This window comes from Phodopus roborovskii, unplaced genomic scaffold (assembly GCF_943737965.1).
Source record: "Phodopus roborovskii unplaced genomic scaffold, PHOROB, whole genome shotgun sequence".
Taxonomy (NCBI): Eukaryota; Metazoa; Chordata; class Mammalia; order Rodentia; family Cricetidae; genus Phodopus; species Phodopus roborovskii.
In genome coordinates, this window is record NW_026126549.1 from 15154521 (window position 1) to 15173861 (window position 19341).

A 19341-nucleotide genomic window follows, 5' to 3' on the forward strand; every position below is an offset into this window, starting at 1 on the left:
GGTGGTGGTAAATATGATCAAATGACATTATATGCCTATATGAAATTGGCCAAGAATTAACTAAAACAGTATATATAAAAAGAATGCGCTTTGTTATGGGAACCTTCCACATAAAGGACATGAGGCCAATTAGTTGGCCAGAGCTTTGCACATGTGTGCTAGTTTCCTTGTTGCTGTAACAAAACACCCCAAGGAAGCCACATAAACGAGGATTTGTTTTGACTCAAGGATTCGGGGGGTTTCATTCCATCACAGCAGTGAGAACATGTGGCCCCTGGCAGGAAGCAGGAGGGTAAACCAAAGCTATGGGCAGGCACAGCCTTCAAAGTCCCATGACTAGTGGCTAATATCTACCAGCTATGTCCCCAAGTTTCTGGAAATTACCCAAATGGCAACACCATCTGGGAGCCAGGTACTCAGAGAATGTGCTTGACAGAGGGGCATGGCAGATTCAAACTCAACAGTAAGGACTCCCCAGACCAAAGTGTTTAAGGGTGCAAGCATTGACACCAAGTGTGTCCTGTGTCACTTAGGCTCAGGTGCCACCTTCCTAACAGTCAGAGACTGAAATGCCACAAAAGTGCCTCAGATACTTATTGAGTCAGGAGGCTTAATTATGGAAAGAATAAATATGAACATGCATATGACTGCTCGATTTAGTATTCAGTTATAAAAAAATTACCAAATGAGCAATCAGGGTTTTGCTTACCTCGCTGCACTTTTCATCTGCCCCTCTCTTGAGTCTCCTGAATGGGTGATGTCAGACCCTGCTAGACACTCTGCAATTGTGCCCACGAGTCTAATTCATGCAATTTTCTTTGCTGAGAACAGCTATCTGCTCTATGATATGCCTCCTCCCACATTACAGTTTATTTTCCCTTTGCCGAGAAAATATCAGCCAAGCTTCTTTCTGAACAGGAAGGCTGGAAGGAGGGCATGAGGGTGTGTCCTTTGGTTGACATCACTGTTAAAAGGTGTCCTGATAGTTCCACCTGTCAAGGGAGAAAGCATAGGAGGCAGGCAGAGGCACATGGCAGGGCTTGGATGTGTCAGAGAGAAAGCTATACACTGCTTGAATATGCCAAGTGACAAGCTGTGTATTATAAACAGGTTATGACACTCAAAAGGGGTTTTCTATGAATATCCTGGCCTCACTTCTTCCCGTCTCTGAGGAGACAAAGCTGAACAGAGAGACATTGTGAAGACAAGCCTAAATGGCTGTGACTCAGAGGGACTGGGGATTGGACTAGTATTTCCCTGTTGTGTGTGGGTTGGGGTCTCTTTTAACTTCCTTCGCTTTTCTTGGAGAATAAGACACTACAAATAAGGAGGAAAGTACTCACATCCTTCCATCTAGGATGTGCACCTGGGTTCAGTCTGTTCCAAGAAGACGATAAACTATGTGTACATTACAAATGCTTGCTTTCATAGACTTAGCAATGAGCTTCTTGAAAATGATACCAGCACTGAAATTCCAAATGTACAAAACAAGCAAGCAATCCCCCTTTCACAAAGAAAACCATCCTACGAACTTATGCTCAGTCAAAAAAGCAATGTGAATAAATGCTGAAGAAATGTTAATTAAGCCAATTATATCTGTTCCATAGAATATCCTGCACCCACAAAAAATGCTTCTTAGGGAGGTAGAAAGTGCCTTCCTTTCTGAACTGTAGTCTCACAGTGTAGCATACCCTCCAATACATGATTCTCTTGCTCCAGCCTCTCAAATGCTGAGTTGGTATAGTCATGCTCCAACACACTCAGCTTCCAAGGGGCTCCAATAACAGCAGAAAATCTCACATACTCAAGAGAGTATAAGAGCCAGAGGATTAGGAAGTCTACTGTAAGAGTGTGTTTCCTAGAAAAGGCAAATCTATACCCAAGATACCACAACAATAAGGCTGCCTAAACAAGACCCGAGTAAGGACAACACCTGGCCCTACACCTAAACAATGAACAGGGAGAATTAGTCTTTCATTTTACTTTATTCTACTTTATATTTTAACAGGGTTTCTCTATGTAGCCCTGGTTGTCCTGGAACTCACTCTGTAGACAAGGTTGTCCTCAAACTCAGAGATCCACCTGCCTCTGCATCCTAACTGCTGGGATTAATAACATCATGTGCCACCACCCAGCTAAAAATTAGTCTTTAAAAAAAAAAGTTTAGTTTTTAAAAGAAAATAATAAAGACAATTGATGGGAGATGTCATTCTGTATATGTTTCTCATACTGGTTAATAATAAAGCACTGTTGGCCAATAGGAAAGGAAGATAGGAGGGACTAGGAGACAAGGAGGAAATAGGAAGTAGGAAGGAGGAGTCAAGATGGAGAGTCTGGAGAGAGCTGGACGCCAGCCGCCTCCCCGGTAAGAGAAGGCCATGTGAAAATACATAGATCAACAGAAATGGGTTAATAATTAAGGCAGAGCTAGCCGATAAGAAACTAGTAACTGGCCAACAGGATAATATCAAATACAGAGTCTCTATGTTATTTGGGGCTGGCGCAACAGCAGGACAAGACCAAGCGGCAGGCAGAAAAACCGTACTCGTTACAGACAATGATTAAAGAAACAATTTTATAAACACACACATATATGCATTCATTTTTTGTTTTTGAAGACAGGATTTCTCTTCTCTGTGTTAGCTCTAGCTGTTCTGGAGCTCACTCTGTAGATCAGGCTGGCCTTAAACTCAGAAATCTGCCTGCCTCTGCCTCCTAAGTGCCTAATTGTATGTATTGAGAAGAGAAAAAAAAAGTAGAGAAAGTAGCATTCAACATAACTATGTAGAACTAATGAGTGATGGTGTCAAGATAGAGGACACAAAAGACAGTCATACTACAGATTTCAACAATAAGCAAGTGGAATTTAACACTTGAAACATACGGTTGTCAAGATGGCTCATCGGGTAAAGGTATTTCCACCAAGCCTGGCAACCTGCATTTCATCCCTGAGTGCACACTGGGAAAGAAGAGAACTGACTCCTTACATGTTGTCTTCTGAACTCCACATGCACACCATGTTATGCCTGTGAGCTCACCGAATGTGAGTGCATACACATGCTCACAAAATAAATGTAAGGGACGTTTTAAAGAAGATTAAATTTAAAACACATGCCATTTTCATCGGGGTCACAAAAACATAAAATAATTCTAACTAAACATGCACAATGCCTGCATAAGAGAAACTATGAAATTTGAGCAATCCAATAATTAGATAATGGAAGATATTACAATTATGGAATGACTTTATACTCAAAATGTTAATTCTTCCCATTTCATACATAGATTCAGTGCAATATTAATCCAGACCCCAGGAAGTTATTTAATGGACCCTGACAAACTGATTCCATGTTAACATGGAGAGGCAAAGAGCCCACACCCCCCCCAAAAAAAAATTAGACAATACAAAGCTGAAGGAGAACAAAAACTGGGGGACCACAACTGCATGACCTCAAAGATAACTTAAGAGTACATAAAGTATACACTCTAGACCAGTGCTTCTCAACCTTCGTAATGCTGTCACCCTTTAATACAGCACCTCATGTGTGGTGATTCCAAACCATAAAATTACGTTTGTTGCTACTTCATAGCTATAATTTTGCTAATGTTATGAATTGTAATATCTGTGTTTTCCAATGGTCTTAGGTGACCACTGTGAAAGGATCATTCAACCCCTAAAGGGGTGGCAAACCACCTCCCTATAGCATAGCTATAGTAATCAGGATGATGGTTTTGCCAGAAATGAATAAAGGTATTCTAACATAACAGCACCCAGGCATAAACAAATGTTAACATAGTGAACTGAACTTTGACAAAGGCGCAAAAGCAACAGATTTTGAAAAGTCCTACAACAGATGCATCCAAAATCCATGTAGGCACAAACCTCATACCCTTCACAACAGTTATTTGATATAGACTACAGACCTCAACATAAATGCAAAACTATAAAACTGAAAGATAGCAAGAAGAAAATCTAAATGAACTTAATAAAAAGGAGGAGGGAGGAGAGGGGGGAAAACCCATTGTAATAAGAATAAAGATAAGCGAAGAACTGGGAGAAAGTATTTGCTATCTAAAATGGGCAAAAGAGCTCTTCAAATTCAGTAGCAAGAAAATGAGCCATGTTTCAAATGCCCTAACCATTTTAATAGACACAAACCATCTCAGAAAATATACAAGTGGCAAATAAGCCCAGGGAGTACTGCCTCAACCTCCTCAGAGAAATTCACCTACAACCAGGGACTCGTTCCATTGGTCAAAATTCACAATTTGAGAACAGTAAGTGCTACCGAGTGTAGAGCAACAGGAGCTTTTAGTCACTGCTGGTGAGAATGCAAAAATGTTTCAAACACTTTGCAAAGGCGGTTTTTAAAGAACATATTAAACATTTGGCCAAATCCATAGAAAGTGTATTTAGTATATGAGCTCAACTATTCTTTTGAATGCACAGAAAAATGCTAGCCCTGTGGGAAGCAAAAAGCAAAACAGTTATGTAAAACTAAAAGCTTCCTCATAACAGGGGAGACATTCGTGGGGAGAGCAGGCAGCGGGAGGGGTGGGAGGCAGCAGCTGTGAACCCTACATTGGACCAGCAAAGAAAGAACACTAGCAAAAACCTCAGATGCATCAACTTTCCACAAAATCAAAAGCCTTGAGCGTACAGTCCTCCGAAAATCATGAACAAAAGGCCAACAAGCACGTGAAAAGCTGCTCAAACACTAACCATCCAGAAAATGTAAATCTACCCACTATGAGATGCCACCTGATGCCTGCCGGCATGGCAACCTTATATAGAAATCAAAAGATCATAGTCACACTTTTGGATACTTACCCCCCCACAAGCATTGCAATCAGGACACCGTGGTGGGATTTGCCTTCCCCCTTATTTAACCCCCTTAATGTATCAAGTTGTAGAAATAATGGCCCTTGGGAAGAGTGAATAAAGAAAATGAGGTGTGTGTGTGTGTGTGTGTGTGTGTGTGTGTGTGTGTGTGTGTGTGTGTGTCTGTGAACTATCACTCTGAGAAAGAAGTGAATCCTGCTGTGTGTGACTGCATGGATGAACCCTGAGAACTGATGAGAGCTGAGAAATGATTCTATTCTAAAAACTCTTCTGCCTATAGCTAACAATCTTAAAATGCTAAGAAAGATACGTGACACACTAAGGGTCAAAAAACCTTTTTTGAGGATAATAATGAATGTATAAACTATTGTACTCATTTGCTTGTTTGTGTGTGCATCACATGTGTATAGGGGGATGGGCATTCCATGACTTGAATGTGGAGGTCAGAGAACAACTTTTGGGAGTTTGTTCTGACCTTTCACTATGTGAGTCCTGTGGATGGAACTCTGGTCTTCAAGAGGCAAGTGCCCCCACCCTCTGAATTATGTCACCATCACTGAGTGAATAATGTTGATTATGCTTTCTTTTTGTTCTGATTAGTTAAATAATAGCAAAGTTAGAAGCAGAATTATGTTCTTTAAATCTGATTTTTCAATAGCTTTTTTAAAAAAAATCAACAATAATTTATTTCTAGAGATATTTTTTTTCATTGTCTAAACCAAATACAATTAGAAAAAAATCACATATTGCTGACTGGGAAACTCCACTACTCCAACTTATACAGGTATTTAGCCTGTATCACTTTGTTCCATGAATTTATCCAACAGTCAACAAATATGCATGTTTGGGCTTGTTCTATGCCAAACATGGAGGATCTGACACTGACAGAACAGTGACTCACATCTAAGCAGCTCTCTCAGGATAGTGGGGCTGGAAAGGAACGTGTGTACATATCAGTCCAGCTGAAGTCTGAGAACAACTGCCAAACCAGACTGGAGAACAGCAAAGGAACTCTTCCTTCCCACGTCAAATGAAACACCAGTTACCACACCACATTCCCTCCTTCTTTCCACCCAGCATCTTGGGAAATACACAAGAATGCTAAGGGAAGGAAAGCAGAAATTCAGAAGGCATGGGTGTTGTGACAAATACAGTATCAGAGTCCAGCTGCAGTGAATTCAAACTCAGATTCCCACTCAACAGGCGTGCTACCTGGCACAGCTGACCTGAGTCCCAGGTCTCTATTATAGAGCAGAGATGCAAATGGCAAGCTTGCTTTGCTCTAAATGAAGTAAGTACCCGACAAAGGCCAAAAACACAAAGAAAGTACTTATCATCAACCCTTTGTCTTATCCCAAACCCCACGTTTACCCATGAACCAGCAAAGAATCAAGAACAAAGATAAGAACATCACAGGGGAGGAGTAAAGGCCCAGGTTTCATTTTCAGGTGATGAAAAACCTTTGGAAATTAATTGTAATGATGACTGCCTAACTCTAAATGCAGTGACAAACCAATGGATTATACAGTTTCAGAGGACAGATTGCATGTTATGAGAGTTACATTTCAATAAAGCTATGAAAATTGTTAAAAAAAAAAAATCAATGAAATGCTTCAATCGATGTGTCTAGATGGGTCAGTAGCTAGCTATTCTTTGCAAATAGTGAGATAGTTTCCATCTTGTAATTATTAATGTATCTTCATTTCAAAGTCACTGTTAAGACTCTTGAAATTTCTTTATAAATTCATTCTTGGGGGGGGAGTTTGTCAGTTACAAACACACACACACACACACACACACACACACACACACACACACACTTCTCATCTTTTCTCACATCTAAATCCTAGGAAAAATTTACTTCTGAATGCCTAGAGTGCTATATTCAAATAGAGAAGTTTGTCTTTGACATAAAGCAACAAAAAAGGTTTTTTTAATGTCTCTATAAAGTGAGTTCAAAGCTTCTGCTTCATTACCTTCAACACCTGATGTCATCACCAAAGGACAGATACAGATACAGATAACCAAAAATTAAACACTGGTCTAAAACCATGAAGCTGTTATTCGCATTGGTAAGAGGAAAAGTGACTGTGCAGGCTTTCCAACAAAACACACAGTCCCAGCCCTCATTGAACCCACAGTTCGCACACGTGACTTCATGGAAAAGTGTGCGTGCACCACCTCGCAGGCTTCTATTATCACAAAGCCTTTTGTTTGTTGTTTTTGTTTTTCGAGACAGGATTTCTCTTTGTAGCCCTGGCTGTTCTGGAACTCACTCTGTAGACCAGGCTGGACTTGAATTCACAGAGATCCACCTGCCTCTGCCTCTGGATTAAAGGCATGCACAACCACAAATCTTTTCATAATTTACAGATGTTGGATCCAACACAGTGATTCACACCTGAAAGAAACTTCAGCCACTTCGTAAGCTGAAGCAGGAGGATGCCTTGTTCCTAGGACAACTTAGAAAATCTACCTTAAAAGCAAAACAAGACAACCACCCTGCTCTCAAAATGAGAAGAGTAAGCAAAAATGGTTTGTGTTTTTGACTTGGGTTTCCCTTCCATGTGAATGTGCACTCTGGAAGAGACAACTTCTGCTCTGCTCTCCTTTGCCAACAGCGATGGTGGCTTTCAAGCGACCATCTGCACACTCATTGGCAGCCTCCTTGTAAGTTGGGCAAGAAAAACTATGGGAGAGTTCATGGCCAGGGCATGCAGTGGTATTAATTATAATTAGTAGTTCTTGCAGCCCCTCAAAACCTCTGTGGGGTTCTGTAGAGGGTCAAAGCTAGACCCTTTTTCTCACTAACATAGTAACCATAGTAACTAAATGACTATTTATTTATTTCTGACAAACATATGAACTGATAAACCTCAGCTGGGCACTGGCTCCAGCCGCTGTCCATCTCAACATTTGCTGTGACTGCGTAGTTATCAGTGATAGGAGAGAAATAATGAAGCATGAGAGTCCACAATGTCATTTCCCACCACTATGGATCACAGTCAAATTCATAACAACACAGCTAGGTACCTCAATAAACAGTTTCTCACTCAGCAAAGCACTGCACAGACTCCAGGCTCAAGTCACAGAAAACACGACGTAAGCCTGGATTAGTGTGTAATCACTTCTCAAATTAATCAGAAATGTGGGGGAAAAAAACTATTCTCTTTGAAGTAGTGGGATCAGGAAGTAAACATGGCAGACTGGGAATCATAATGCTATATTTTGGGCTATCCTCAATTATGCAGATCATTTGCTTTTAATGAGTTATCTTGAAATTCTACACTGCACATTTATGACTTTAGAGAGCCAAAGAAGCAGAATTTAGGAAAATCTCCAGTGGTTTTAAAAATGAGTCATTTATTTCTCCAGTTAATTACCTTTTAAAGCAATCATTTCCTAAGTCTTTGTCTTATTTTTCCCCTTCATTTTTTTTAAACTTGGAAACTAAAGGCACTGGTAAAGAAGTCCCTATATGGCATTCTTCCCGAGACTGTGTCATTACAATCACATTTACTGGGCCACTGTCTCCCAGGAAATCCCCCACTGATGATCTAAGCAAGGTTTTTCTGCTTGGTTGTTGGGAGATAGGGTCTCTCTCCCTGGAACCCAAGCTGGCCGCAAGCTCACATTCATTTTGTCTCCTTAGTGCTGGGGCTGCAAGTGAGACCCATCTTGTCCAGGATACATTATCATTATCATTGGTTTCTGGACTATTTCAAGATTAATTCAGCAGAGACTACTACAAAGAAATAAGCCTACTGTGCCTGGCTCATTTGGAACTCAACAGTAAGTGCCTCCCACTGAATTAGGAAGAGTGGTATCAGTGGGTTGTTCCTGATGACTGTCCCTCAGATCCTCCGTGGTTCTTCTGGACGGATGTTCAAGACCCCCACCTGCCCTCACTAGTAGCTGAACAAGTATGTTCCCCTGACATATTTCAGCATCTTGGTAGGTCTTAGCAACCTTCAGCTAAAGGCAAGTGTCCCTGTCCATTGTATGCTTAGGGACTCGAGACTATAAATATATGTAATTCCTTCAAACTTGCAAAGGACCTAGTGTTCTCTCTTCTGCTCTCTCCTCCCCCCCCCCCCATCTACAATCACTTTTGGAATATTAAACCACCAGGGGCAGGTCATCAACCAAACCAGACCAATGCCTACAGGCATGCCAACTCAGACTAACTCAGTACTTAGAGTGGTACCTGGGTATTTGATGGTTCTAAAAGCCATCCTTCTTGAGTGAGTCAATAGCACAGTGCTGAGAACTCGTGCTCTGTTTTTGTGTGGGTGTTCAAGAGGCCATCATTGTCAAATGGCAGTTTTCCTTTCTCTGAGGAGCTTTACTCATTAACCATTAGGACACTAAAGGGAAGGAGAATGACAGTTCTAAGAATGGGCAGAGGGCACATATGAACCAAGTCTTTTCTCTCACATGTGGCCACCCACCCAAAAAAAGGCTCATAAGAAACACAATTGAGGGGATGGGATGGAGAGCTGGTTCATCAGTCAAGAATTCAGTTCCCACCACAGCCTGTGCTCTGTTGCTCACAGCCACCTAAAACTCCAGCACTCGCACTCCAAACCCTCTTCTGGCTTCCTCTGACACCTGCACTCATGTGCATATATTCAGAGATGCACTCGTGTACATATAACTAAAAGTATACAATAAGCGTTGAACCCACCCACTTCAAAAAAATGTAAAGGAAAATACATTCAAGACTCCTAACGCCAAGCTCAACCCGTGTATTTACACACAGTATTGAATTCACCATTTTCCCCCCATTCCTTTTGAAGAGCAAATTTTCAAACAAGCTCTTATACTTTAGGCATGTGTGTGCCAAATGTTATGGGTGAAATGCTATGGAAATTCTTCTGACATCTGTGAGTAATTTCGCACAATTCATCATTGCTGCTAAACACTCACCTTAAAAAAAGAAAGATCAGAGTAGAATAAGCAAACATCCACACATAGTAATAGTAGTAATAGTTTTCCTCTCCTATTAAGCATCTCTGAAGCCGGCTAATTTTTTCCAGAAACAACTATACTATTAAAACTTTATTCCTGAGCACAACTAGGTTTATGAACAACTAGAAATTCACTACGGACAGTAACAAGGAGCAAAGACCACCTAAAGAAAGCCAACTCTAATGAGGGCTTCCTAGAACAAGAGGTAACTAAGTATTTAACCCAATGTCAAATTCCAGTCTCACCCATTCCTCCCCAACCTCCAAGAGGTTGCAAGAGAATTCAATATCCCCAGGAGACTGTAACTATGAATTCTTGAAATTCTAAGGCCTGAAAAGACAGGCATACACAACCTCCCCACATGTGAATGAACTATCAAATTAAATTTGGGAATAACACTACCCGTTATAGTAGCAATAGAGGGATTTGACTCAACTCAGTTATACAGGTTTCTGACAATTTTATAAGTGTAGAGACAAGCAGTTCTTTCTTTAGTGAAACCACATAGAAAAAATTATTGTATCTTTCTTTGCCCTCACCTTTCCTTAAAATTGTCCTTTAAAAAAAAAAAAAAAACTCTGCAAAATAATTGGCTCCAAATGTCTTTGTTTTGTGTCTCTCTTTGTTTTTCTTGAAAAGAAGAAATTAATAGTCAACTGAGTTTAATTTTTAAACTGGTGCCAAGACCTTAAGCACCAAGAAAGAAAGAAAAAAGTAAATACCCCCTTCTTGAAAATGGGCTTTGTATGGAATACATGTCTCGGGACCCAGTCCTTCTTAAAGATTAGTTCTTTAATAACAATAGACATCAGAAATTTAGCTTGCTTAGCAAAAATAATCCTGTGAATGGCTCTGGTTCCTTAAGTCACCATAGTGAACATCCACACATGCCATGTCCTGGCACATGTGAGGTAGCAAGGAGATTGGCCCCGCCCATAGTTGACTATTATGCCTTGCTTCTATGGCTATGAGTTGGTGCAGAGACACCCATCCATGTGGCTGGCTGGAGGCATAGAAAAGCAGTTGATCTGGAGATCACCAGGCATGATGGCACATGTTTCAAATCCCGCAGTCAGAAGGCAGAGTCAGGTGGATCATGAGTTCAGGGCCAACATCCAGCACAGAGTGAAACTTTGCCCCAGAAAAGATTGTTTGTTTGTTTCAAATCAAAAGCTATCTTTCAGAGGCTAGGATGGAAGTAGTATGGCTTTAATTATGTATTCTCAAAGCAATATCGTCAAGCTCTTTAAACACAGGACCAAAGTATCAGAATTCTACCTCAGTTCATGCACTCCTTAGCTTTTAATCACAACCTCTCAACCCCTGTGTTCTAAATAATCCACTTTTATAAGAGGCCAAGGTTAAAAGTCAAAACTAAACAGACATCTAGGCAAAGTGAAAAATAACCCAAACTGTCCCAGAAAGCTTGTGGCTAATTTTATAACAGCTACCACCCAGTGAGATGATACCGCAGGAAGCCTGTCCTGCTCCACACTTACATAAATAAAATCAGGACAAGCAATAAACCCATTAGGAAACAGGAAGACAGCACCTCACTTTAATGAGTGGATTTTCCAGGAAATCTCCATTTCGAGTTTATGGAAGTCAACCCCTTTTTTCTCCAAATCCAGATCTTTCTTTTCTTGTTACTGAAAATCTGTATGTAACTAATGAACTGTGATGCTGTTAATGTCTTGAGGGGTCAATCCAAACCCCTTGTCCACCACTTCTGCTCACTAGGGAGAACCCTAAGGAGGAAACCTGTACTACATACAACATGGGGGGTGGGGGTGTCAGAGACTGGCCCTTGGCCTTGGAAATGGATCCTGAACAAACAGGCAGGATAAGAAAAGTTTCTATCTATCTGCTCTCACATCACTCTCTATGTCCCATATTCTCATAGTATGGTGTTAATCAGCTTTCCAGGGTGGAAAGAAACCCAGACTAAAACTTCAAAGATGGAGGAGATGGGGGTGGGAGTCAAACTGTAGGTATCACTTCTCCTTAAACAAGAACTAAACCTGTAGCTGCTATTTTCATTCCCTTTTACTGTACAATCGCTTATTTTTCTTCATTATTGGCATCAGCTACGATCTGTTTTTTAATTAGTAGGTAAGAAACAGACCATACAAGAATACGAGTAATGTTATAGTGGAATCCAAAGATTCCCCCAATAATCTTTGTTTTTCTCTTGAGACAGCCAGAAATAAAATAGTTCTTTCTCTGCCCGGCAGTAAAGCCCTCCCAGGGGCACACTGAAGCCTCCCTGGCATGTCATCTACCTTCTTCCTTTGATTGTGCATAGTCGTCTTCCCCCTTAACAAGTCCGACTAATGATTCGGTCTCCGCCCGCTCTTGTCACTTTCAGCCTTGTCCCTACTCTCCTGGCAGATGCTCAGACATTTGCAGCTTGCCTCCCTTGAGCAACCTACCTCAAAGGGACAGAGAGGTTGCACACTCTTTGTCTACCCCTCCTCTTGAAACTAGTGTGTTCCCTCCTCCATCTCCCTTGCTCTTCTCACTGTACTTGGAGCAGGCTGCTCTCAGGCTCTGGGAGTTGCTTTCCACTATCTTCTGGCTTGTTAATGATGCATGCCACTTGAAGCACTCCACACACCATGTGCTACGAGACATGGCAACCTGATCTGGACCCGCTATCTGCATGGCTGGTACTCTTGACTTATACTCCCAACGGCGGTGATAGATGGATCCAGTTTCCCCGGGCAGTGTTTCCCCGGTAACTAATGGACTGTACTTGCCAAACGGCTTGCTGAGTTAAGGGGCAGGAAACGTTCTGTCTGAGGACGTAGAAGAGATGACTGGCTCAACCGGGCCTTAAACCTTTGACATTAGCTTCATTAGCTGTGAGTGCCAACCAGCCTCAGCTTGATCATGATGGCCCTGGCTGTGCCCAAGGGCCACGGCTAGATTCAGAAGGTAGGTAGTAGATACATAGAAGACACCACAGAAACAGACAAACTGACTGGCACACCACAAATAAAATGAACTTGAGCTCTGTCTCCTCGATTCCTTTTAGGAGAAAAGTCGCTCCTACCCAGCTTCTCACAGCTCCTCTGCATTAGCCCTCAGTATGGAGAAGCATTTTACTGCTCTTTAAGGTAAAGGCAGCCAGGAACCCAACGATTAAGCATCGCCTTTTAAACCCAGTCAGAGGGCCTACAACCACCTTTCTGGGCTCTCAAACCACAAAACAAATAAATCCCCCTGACAGATGGACAGAGAGAACATCATGGAGAAGAGGGCAGAGGGAGATAAATAAAAATAAATGATATTTACCTTCTTCTGTTTCATGCCACACGATCCCTTCCAAATTGACACTGGTCCCAGGTTCACAGGGCCCAAGACACTCTGGCTCTGTCACTACTCCAACTTCACACGTATTGACACCCACGGACCGAGTCCGCACCAAGAGCTGTTCGACTGGTGCTGCAATATTGGATGAAGATGGGGGAAAGTAGGAGGGCAGAATCTGAGGTGCGAGACTGCTGGCAATCGGCGGCGGTGGTGCCGGCACTGTAAACAGGGGGTCAACCTGAAAGACAGACAGGCTTACTGCAGGGGTGATGCATTCTGGGAGTTCTCTGTAATGCAATCTTCTTACATGGCTTCTAGAACAGATCATCATTCTACATTCCATTTGCAATTACCATAGGCTTTGAGTACTCTTGTGGGTGTCAAACTAGCAGCAGACCAGAAATGAGCATTTTGTGTTTTCAAATCCAAGAAGGTGAAGAGGGGGGTTGCTAGCTTCCCCAGCAAGAAGCAGGCCTTCTAAATTCACCAATGGACCACCTTTCAGCCTCCGGAGATGTGAATGAAAATGCTTTGTAAAATTACCACTATTTCCCACTCAGACAGGAACCTCATTTTCAAAATTATAAATTATCTAAAGGAGAAACTGATAAATACTAATAAAGAACAATATCTGTGTTATTGGACATTTAAATGAAGGAGATGGACTACAATTGTTCCCAGAGAACTTTATAAACCATAATGAATTAAATCACTACTAAAATATATTAACTTACTCTGCTGAATCTATAAAATTTATAACTTGATTATACACAGTGAAGCACGTAAGCTGAATATTAGCCTGTGTTAAGAACCAATTCCTAATTAAGTGTTCTAGTGTGAAGTTTAGCAGAAATTCGTAAGAGGATAAATAAGTGTTCCACACAACCTGAGCCTCCCCACCCACAAAGCCTTCAGCGATGCACTTTACCAAGACGACCCAGGAGCTCACCCGACTGAGCCTTGGTAGTCCCCCACCCTTCAACCCAAAGAAATGGATATTGCAGCCAAGTACAAAGCCTTGAGGTACAAGAATGTTCCCTAACCCCAGAAGGACAGCAAAGGTGTTCTTCCCAAGTTTAGACACCAGACTGTGTTGAAATCAAAGCCTACATGTGTCCTAGACAGATTGCCAGTCATTCATTTGCTTCACTTAACAATACTAGGAGTGCTGTTGAACAGCTTTGATTTGATCTTGGAAACAGGTCATTGGTTGTGGGAAAGATTCAGAGGGACACATCTGTGCACTAGGACTCCAGATTACCTGCGCACTGTGTTGCAGACAGGGCCTCAATTCAAGGGAGAGCATCTTGCGTTCATTATCGGTCGGGCAAACAAACAGTGAATGTTAAGAAGGATTCACAGATGGTTGACCCAGTGAAACTTGATCTTATCTGCTGTGCATATGTCCCTTGCTTCATAAAGTCTCCCTGCAGCCTTTTGGCAACAGATTTAATATTATATGTAAGTCTTTGTTGCTTTAAGGAAAAGAACTAATAAAATAAGTATTTCAATAGAGTCAGATGAGGACCTGGGCTCCTTGAACGGTGGAGGCAGCCTGTCTGTGTGGGCTCCAGGATGAAATGACCAGAAGAGCGGCTACAATTTGCATTCCACCTAAAGTGATGAACTGACATCCTCTTGCATGAGTGATTCTAGATACCAGTGAACAGCCCTTTGCCCCTCTGCATGCTAAAGAAACTTAATTTCCTGCTCACAAAGCTGCCATAAAACTTGTTTTGCACCATACTTTTTATTGTCCTGCCTTCCTGGTCCTGATGGCAGAGACTCAGAAAGAAAAGCCCCCAGCAGAAGCAAGTTCCCAATAAGGTGATGATTTAGACCTGCAGGGAACCGTTGCAGAGTGTGAAGCAAAGTTCCCACTGAATGCTCCTATTTTAAAATGGGGGCTCACAAATGAGAAAGGGGGTGCTGAGGAAGGAAATTAGGTGTGGGGGAGGGAAAAAGAGCTCATCCTAACTTCAGTCTTTATTGCAGCTAAAAACCTGTGGGAGATTAGAATTACCTTCCAAACTTTTAAAAAAAAAAAAAAAAAACTGTGAGATGATGTTAGGTGATATGAAGTTCATGGGACAAATGTAACTGCTTTCTGCAAAGAGCCTCGGGTGGCCTGAGCTCCAGCCCACATTCATGCTGAGAACAAAGACAGCTTGAGTTGACAGCTTATAAGAAACTGGACCAAAATAAAAGAAGTGAGGAGTCAAGAGAGCAAGGATTCAGGTTGGGGAGTTGAGGGCTGAGTGGACAGTGGAAGGGACCTGTCTGGGTGTAGCAAGTGTTCACACTGGGCTTCTGGCTCAAGGCCTGACACAATCTGTGACTTTCCCTCGTCCTTTCACCTCTCTGAGGCCTTTGTTCCTCAACTGGAGAATAGAGTCTTCAGCCCTGTAATACTGCTAACAAATTTTACTACGCCAGTGTCAGCTCAGAATCCCAACTCAACACAACTCCGCTTATACCCAGAGCTATCTGTGACACGCCCTACGGTATTTATGATACTTTTGCAAATTCCAAAGATCAACTGTCCTTCTAAAATTTTAGTTGTAGGGATGCTGCTTCTACTGCTGCTGTTGCTGGGACCAGACCCAGAGCCTGGAGCAGGCTCAATCCATGCTCTAGCACTGAGAGACACTCCCAGCCCAAAGTCCAAATTTCTGAAGAATTTCGGTGTTTTGAAAGCAAAGGCCTCCAAATAAGCTAGTCATGGTTATCCACAAACACAATCCAAATGTAATGACCAAAGCTGAGTTGGTGGTGACCACATGGAAACCCCATCCAACACCTTCTCAAATGAGGAAGTGAGGTCCAGAGACTTTGGCGATAAATACTAACTTGCTCGTAAAATGAGAATAATCTCTGTGAGTTCGAGACCAGCCTGGTCTACAATGTGAGTTCCAACTCAGCCAGGGCTGTTACACAAAGAAACACTGTCTCAAAAAACAAAACCAAAAAAGAAAACTAATAGTAATAATAGTCTAAAACCCTTAACACTTGGTATCTCAAATATTCATATCTTTGACTGGCAAAGTGAAGTATTCTCTCACTTCTCCTATTATCCTCATTTTCCTCCTGGAACTCGAAACTCCTATTTTCAGCAGAACTACATCTTGCCCTACCATGCATTCTCCCCCACTGCCCTATGAGTCCTGCAGAGGTGGGGCACAGAGACCACCCATGTGGCCTACAGCAGACCCTCCTCCCTAGAGGTCACCAAAGAGAAAGAGGGCTTTTGGGGTGGGAATTACAGCCACTCCTGAGTGTTTTACTTGGCAGATGCGCTATTTTTAAAAGCATTCCTCTTATTTACTAATACTTATGAGCTCAGAAAATAACCTGAATGGCCATTGGCTCAAATAATGATTGGAGACCCAGCTTCACGAAGTCCACATTCCTCATCTCTGCCACAGGCAGCCCTGTGTGTCTGAGACTGTCACCGAATGTTCCAGCAAGGAGGCCACCTGGACCAACCCATTCAATGCTAGGGGAACGTGTGTCTCCCCCCATTTTTTTTGGTAGAAGAACAACAAACTAGCAGTTGTGTTTGCCAGCGGAGCAGAGAACATGCTGTAGTGGGGAATTCACAAGCGAATCAGCTATCCCAGGAGACTAAATCAGACTGCAATATTCAGACTATGGCCAGTATTTTCTAATGCTTGGGTGGAAATGTTCCTCTGAAAAGGTTTCAGTTCTCTTGTGTGTATCATGGTGTTATACACAGAGCACATGTACTGTACAGAAAGCAGGGCCTTAAAAGATATTCCAGAGTCAATTTCATATTTGTTGATGCAAGGGCTCCTTAAACAGCCTAGTCTTGGCTTCAATCTGGGGACTCTCCTGCTTCCATCTCCCAAGTGCTGGGATTTCAAGACTTCGCTGCCACACCCAACCTCAGTAGTTATACCCCCCCAAAAAAATCAACTCCAATGTGCCCTGATTTCTCGGGTCACTGATCCACACTGAGGCCATAATTTCTTCAGCCAATGAAGCTGGTTAATGCTGAAGTTGGCAACCATTTCCACAGACCTGCCTGCTAGGAGGCAGCAGCTTCTTTCTGAGCAGGCCAACTGAGGCCAGCAGGATCTAGGGTTTTATTAGCAGGAAGTCGGGGTTCAAGTCCTGGTTCCACCAGTTCATGACCTGTGAGGACCCTGAGCCAATGATCAGAATCTAAGAAATGGGGCTGGTAACGACCATCACTCCCAACGGGTTGCAGGGAATAGTTCATGCAAAGGGAGTGCTCAATGCAAGGTACAGCTCACTGAACACGGACTTAAAGGGTGGGGGAGCCCCCGGTCTGATATTCCAGCTCTCTAAACCGTGCACACAACCTTACACAGCTGCTTTTTATATGCTACTATATTTAACAGAAATCTGTAATCCCCTCCAAATGCATGGCTAAGTGTGGTTAAAGTGTGCTAAAGGCGTAAGAAAAGGGTGCTTAACCCAGAGAAGCTCAGCCTGGGGAAATACAGCCTCTTTCAAACACTGAGACCTGGCAGCAGTCTACTGGCATAATCCACCCCCATTATATAGCTTCATAGCAAAGATGAGGGCACCCCAGAGGTCCTGATGTGCCCTGAATTACTCCAAGATCTCTCTTCTTCTAATCTCCAATTACCCCTCTTTTTTTCACATGGCCTCCCTCCTTCCGCTCACCCCCAAACCCCTCCACACCCACTGAAGAGCTCCTTCTGTCTGCTAACCTCTGGGCAACCTGCTACAAAAAGAATGGCCCCAAGTTCCTGTACCCCAAGGCACCAAGGGAGTCAATCAACACTAATTAAACAATCAGAAATTGATTGGAAAGGCAACTTCAGCTGGAGAGATGCATTCCAGGGAGAAGTGGAAAAGGTTGAACGTTTGTGAGGTGCAGACAAATGGTCTTTAGAGCTGGAATCCTAGCTTGGCCATTCACTACAGAACCTCAGGCGAAGCACTTGATCTCTGTGTAACTCTGTCTTCCTCTGTCTTCACCTAGCTAAGGTGACATAGAGCCGTACAAGCAACCTTAGTTCAGGGCATAGGACAGAGTGACACTCACTAGGCACAAGCTAGTCTTTACCATCAATATTATGGTAACTGCAAATACATCTGAGACCTGAATGAAAGGAAATTGATGGGTCGTTTGGTTCTATGAACCCAAAGGTTAGGCTTCACTACATTCAAAAGCAATTCAAGTGAGGTTATTCTGCATAGCTTCCTAGAGGAAGAAACATACTCCTAATCAGATGGTCCTCATTTAAAACTCACTGGGGGTTATATAGGACTAATAACGAGAATTAAAGATCAGAACAAAAGCACTGGCAGTTTTAGCAAGGGTTCCTTTGTCAACACTCTTGTCTGTCATCTTGATGGGATACTGATGCAACCTAATAGAGGCCAAAATAGGAAAGCAGCCATCTCCAGTTGGGGAAAGGAAAAAGAAAAAAAGAAAGAAAGAAAGAAAGACTCGTAAGTCTAACAGCTGGTGGTGGCAGCCTGTCAAACTGAGGAAAGTTAATGTCAAGAACAGACGCGCCGCAGTCTCTCACTGTTATTTTTGCATGATTATTCCCAGGTGTTGGTGCACGCTGTGCAGTAGCCTGGCTATTTATCACGCCAGAGAGCCTAAGAGTAAAGGGGTGGAGGGGGGGTTGGAGGGGGGAACTGAGAGGGTGGAGGGAGGTGAGGAAGAGAAGGTTATTTACACAGATAGCGGCACTTAGTGTGTGTAATCAGAGGTAGGGGGAGGGAAGGGGATGACGACTCTGCAGAGGTCCTGGCAGTATTTTCTCAGTTCACCTTATTTCAAGGGCTTCCTGAATGCTGAGCCAGGAAGGCTCCAAAGCTGGAGTGATGGTGGTGGCTGCTTCTCATCACCAAGCATATTTGACTGTGTCAGCCAGGGAAGGTACCAGGAAGCCTAAATCTAATACAGAGGGGTCTCCCGGGCACAGCTGAGGGGCACTGCAGCACACACTGTACACCAACAAAGACACATCCACGTGGCTTTGCTGCAGGAGATGGCTAGTGCTGCCAGGAGTAGTAAGAAAGGAAAACCCAGGACGGCAGACAGGGGAGCCTCCTCACAGCAGAGACCACCCCCACCCCCACCTCCATTGGTCCGCATCAGGGCTGAACCCTGACAAGGCAACGTGTCCTGGGTTTCTTCCATCTGCTCTCACAAATCTTCACACGGGTTTTGTCGTTAACCC

General features: G+C 42.8%; 1 protein-coding gene across 7 annotated transcripts in view; it reads right to left on the reverse strand.

The window, feature by feature from the left end:
* Znf608 (zinc finger protein 608) overlaps positions 1 to 19341 on the reverse strand; it is a 137435-nt gene that overhangs the window by 48208 nt on the left and 69886 nt on the right. For all 7 annotated transcript variants that reach the window (XM_051201066.1, XM_051201065.1, XM_051201067.1 and 4 more), the window contains one exon: positions 13112 to 13367. In XM_051201066.1, the coding sequence (XP_051057023.1) occupies positions 13112 to 13367 (256 nt within the window). The remainder of the gene's footprint in view (positions 1 to 13111; positions 13368 to 19341) is intronic.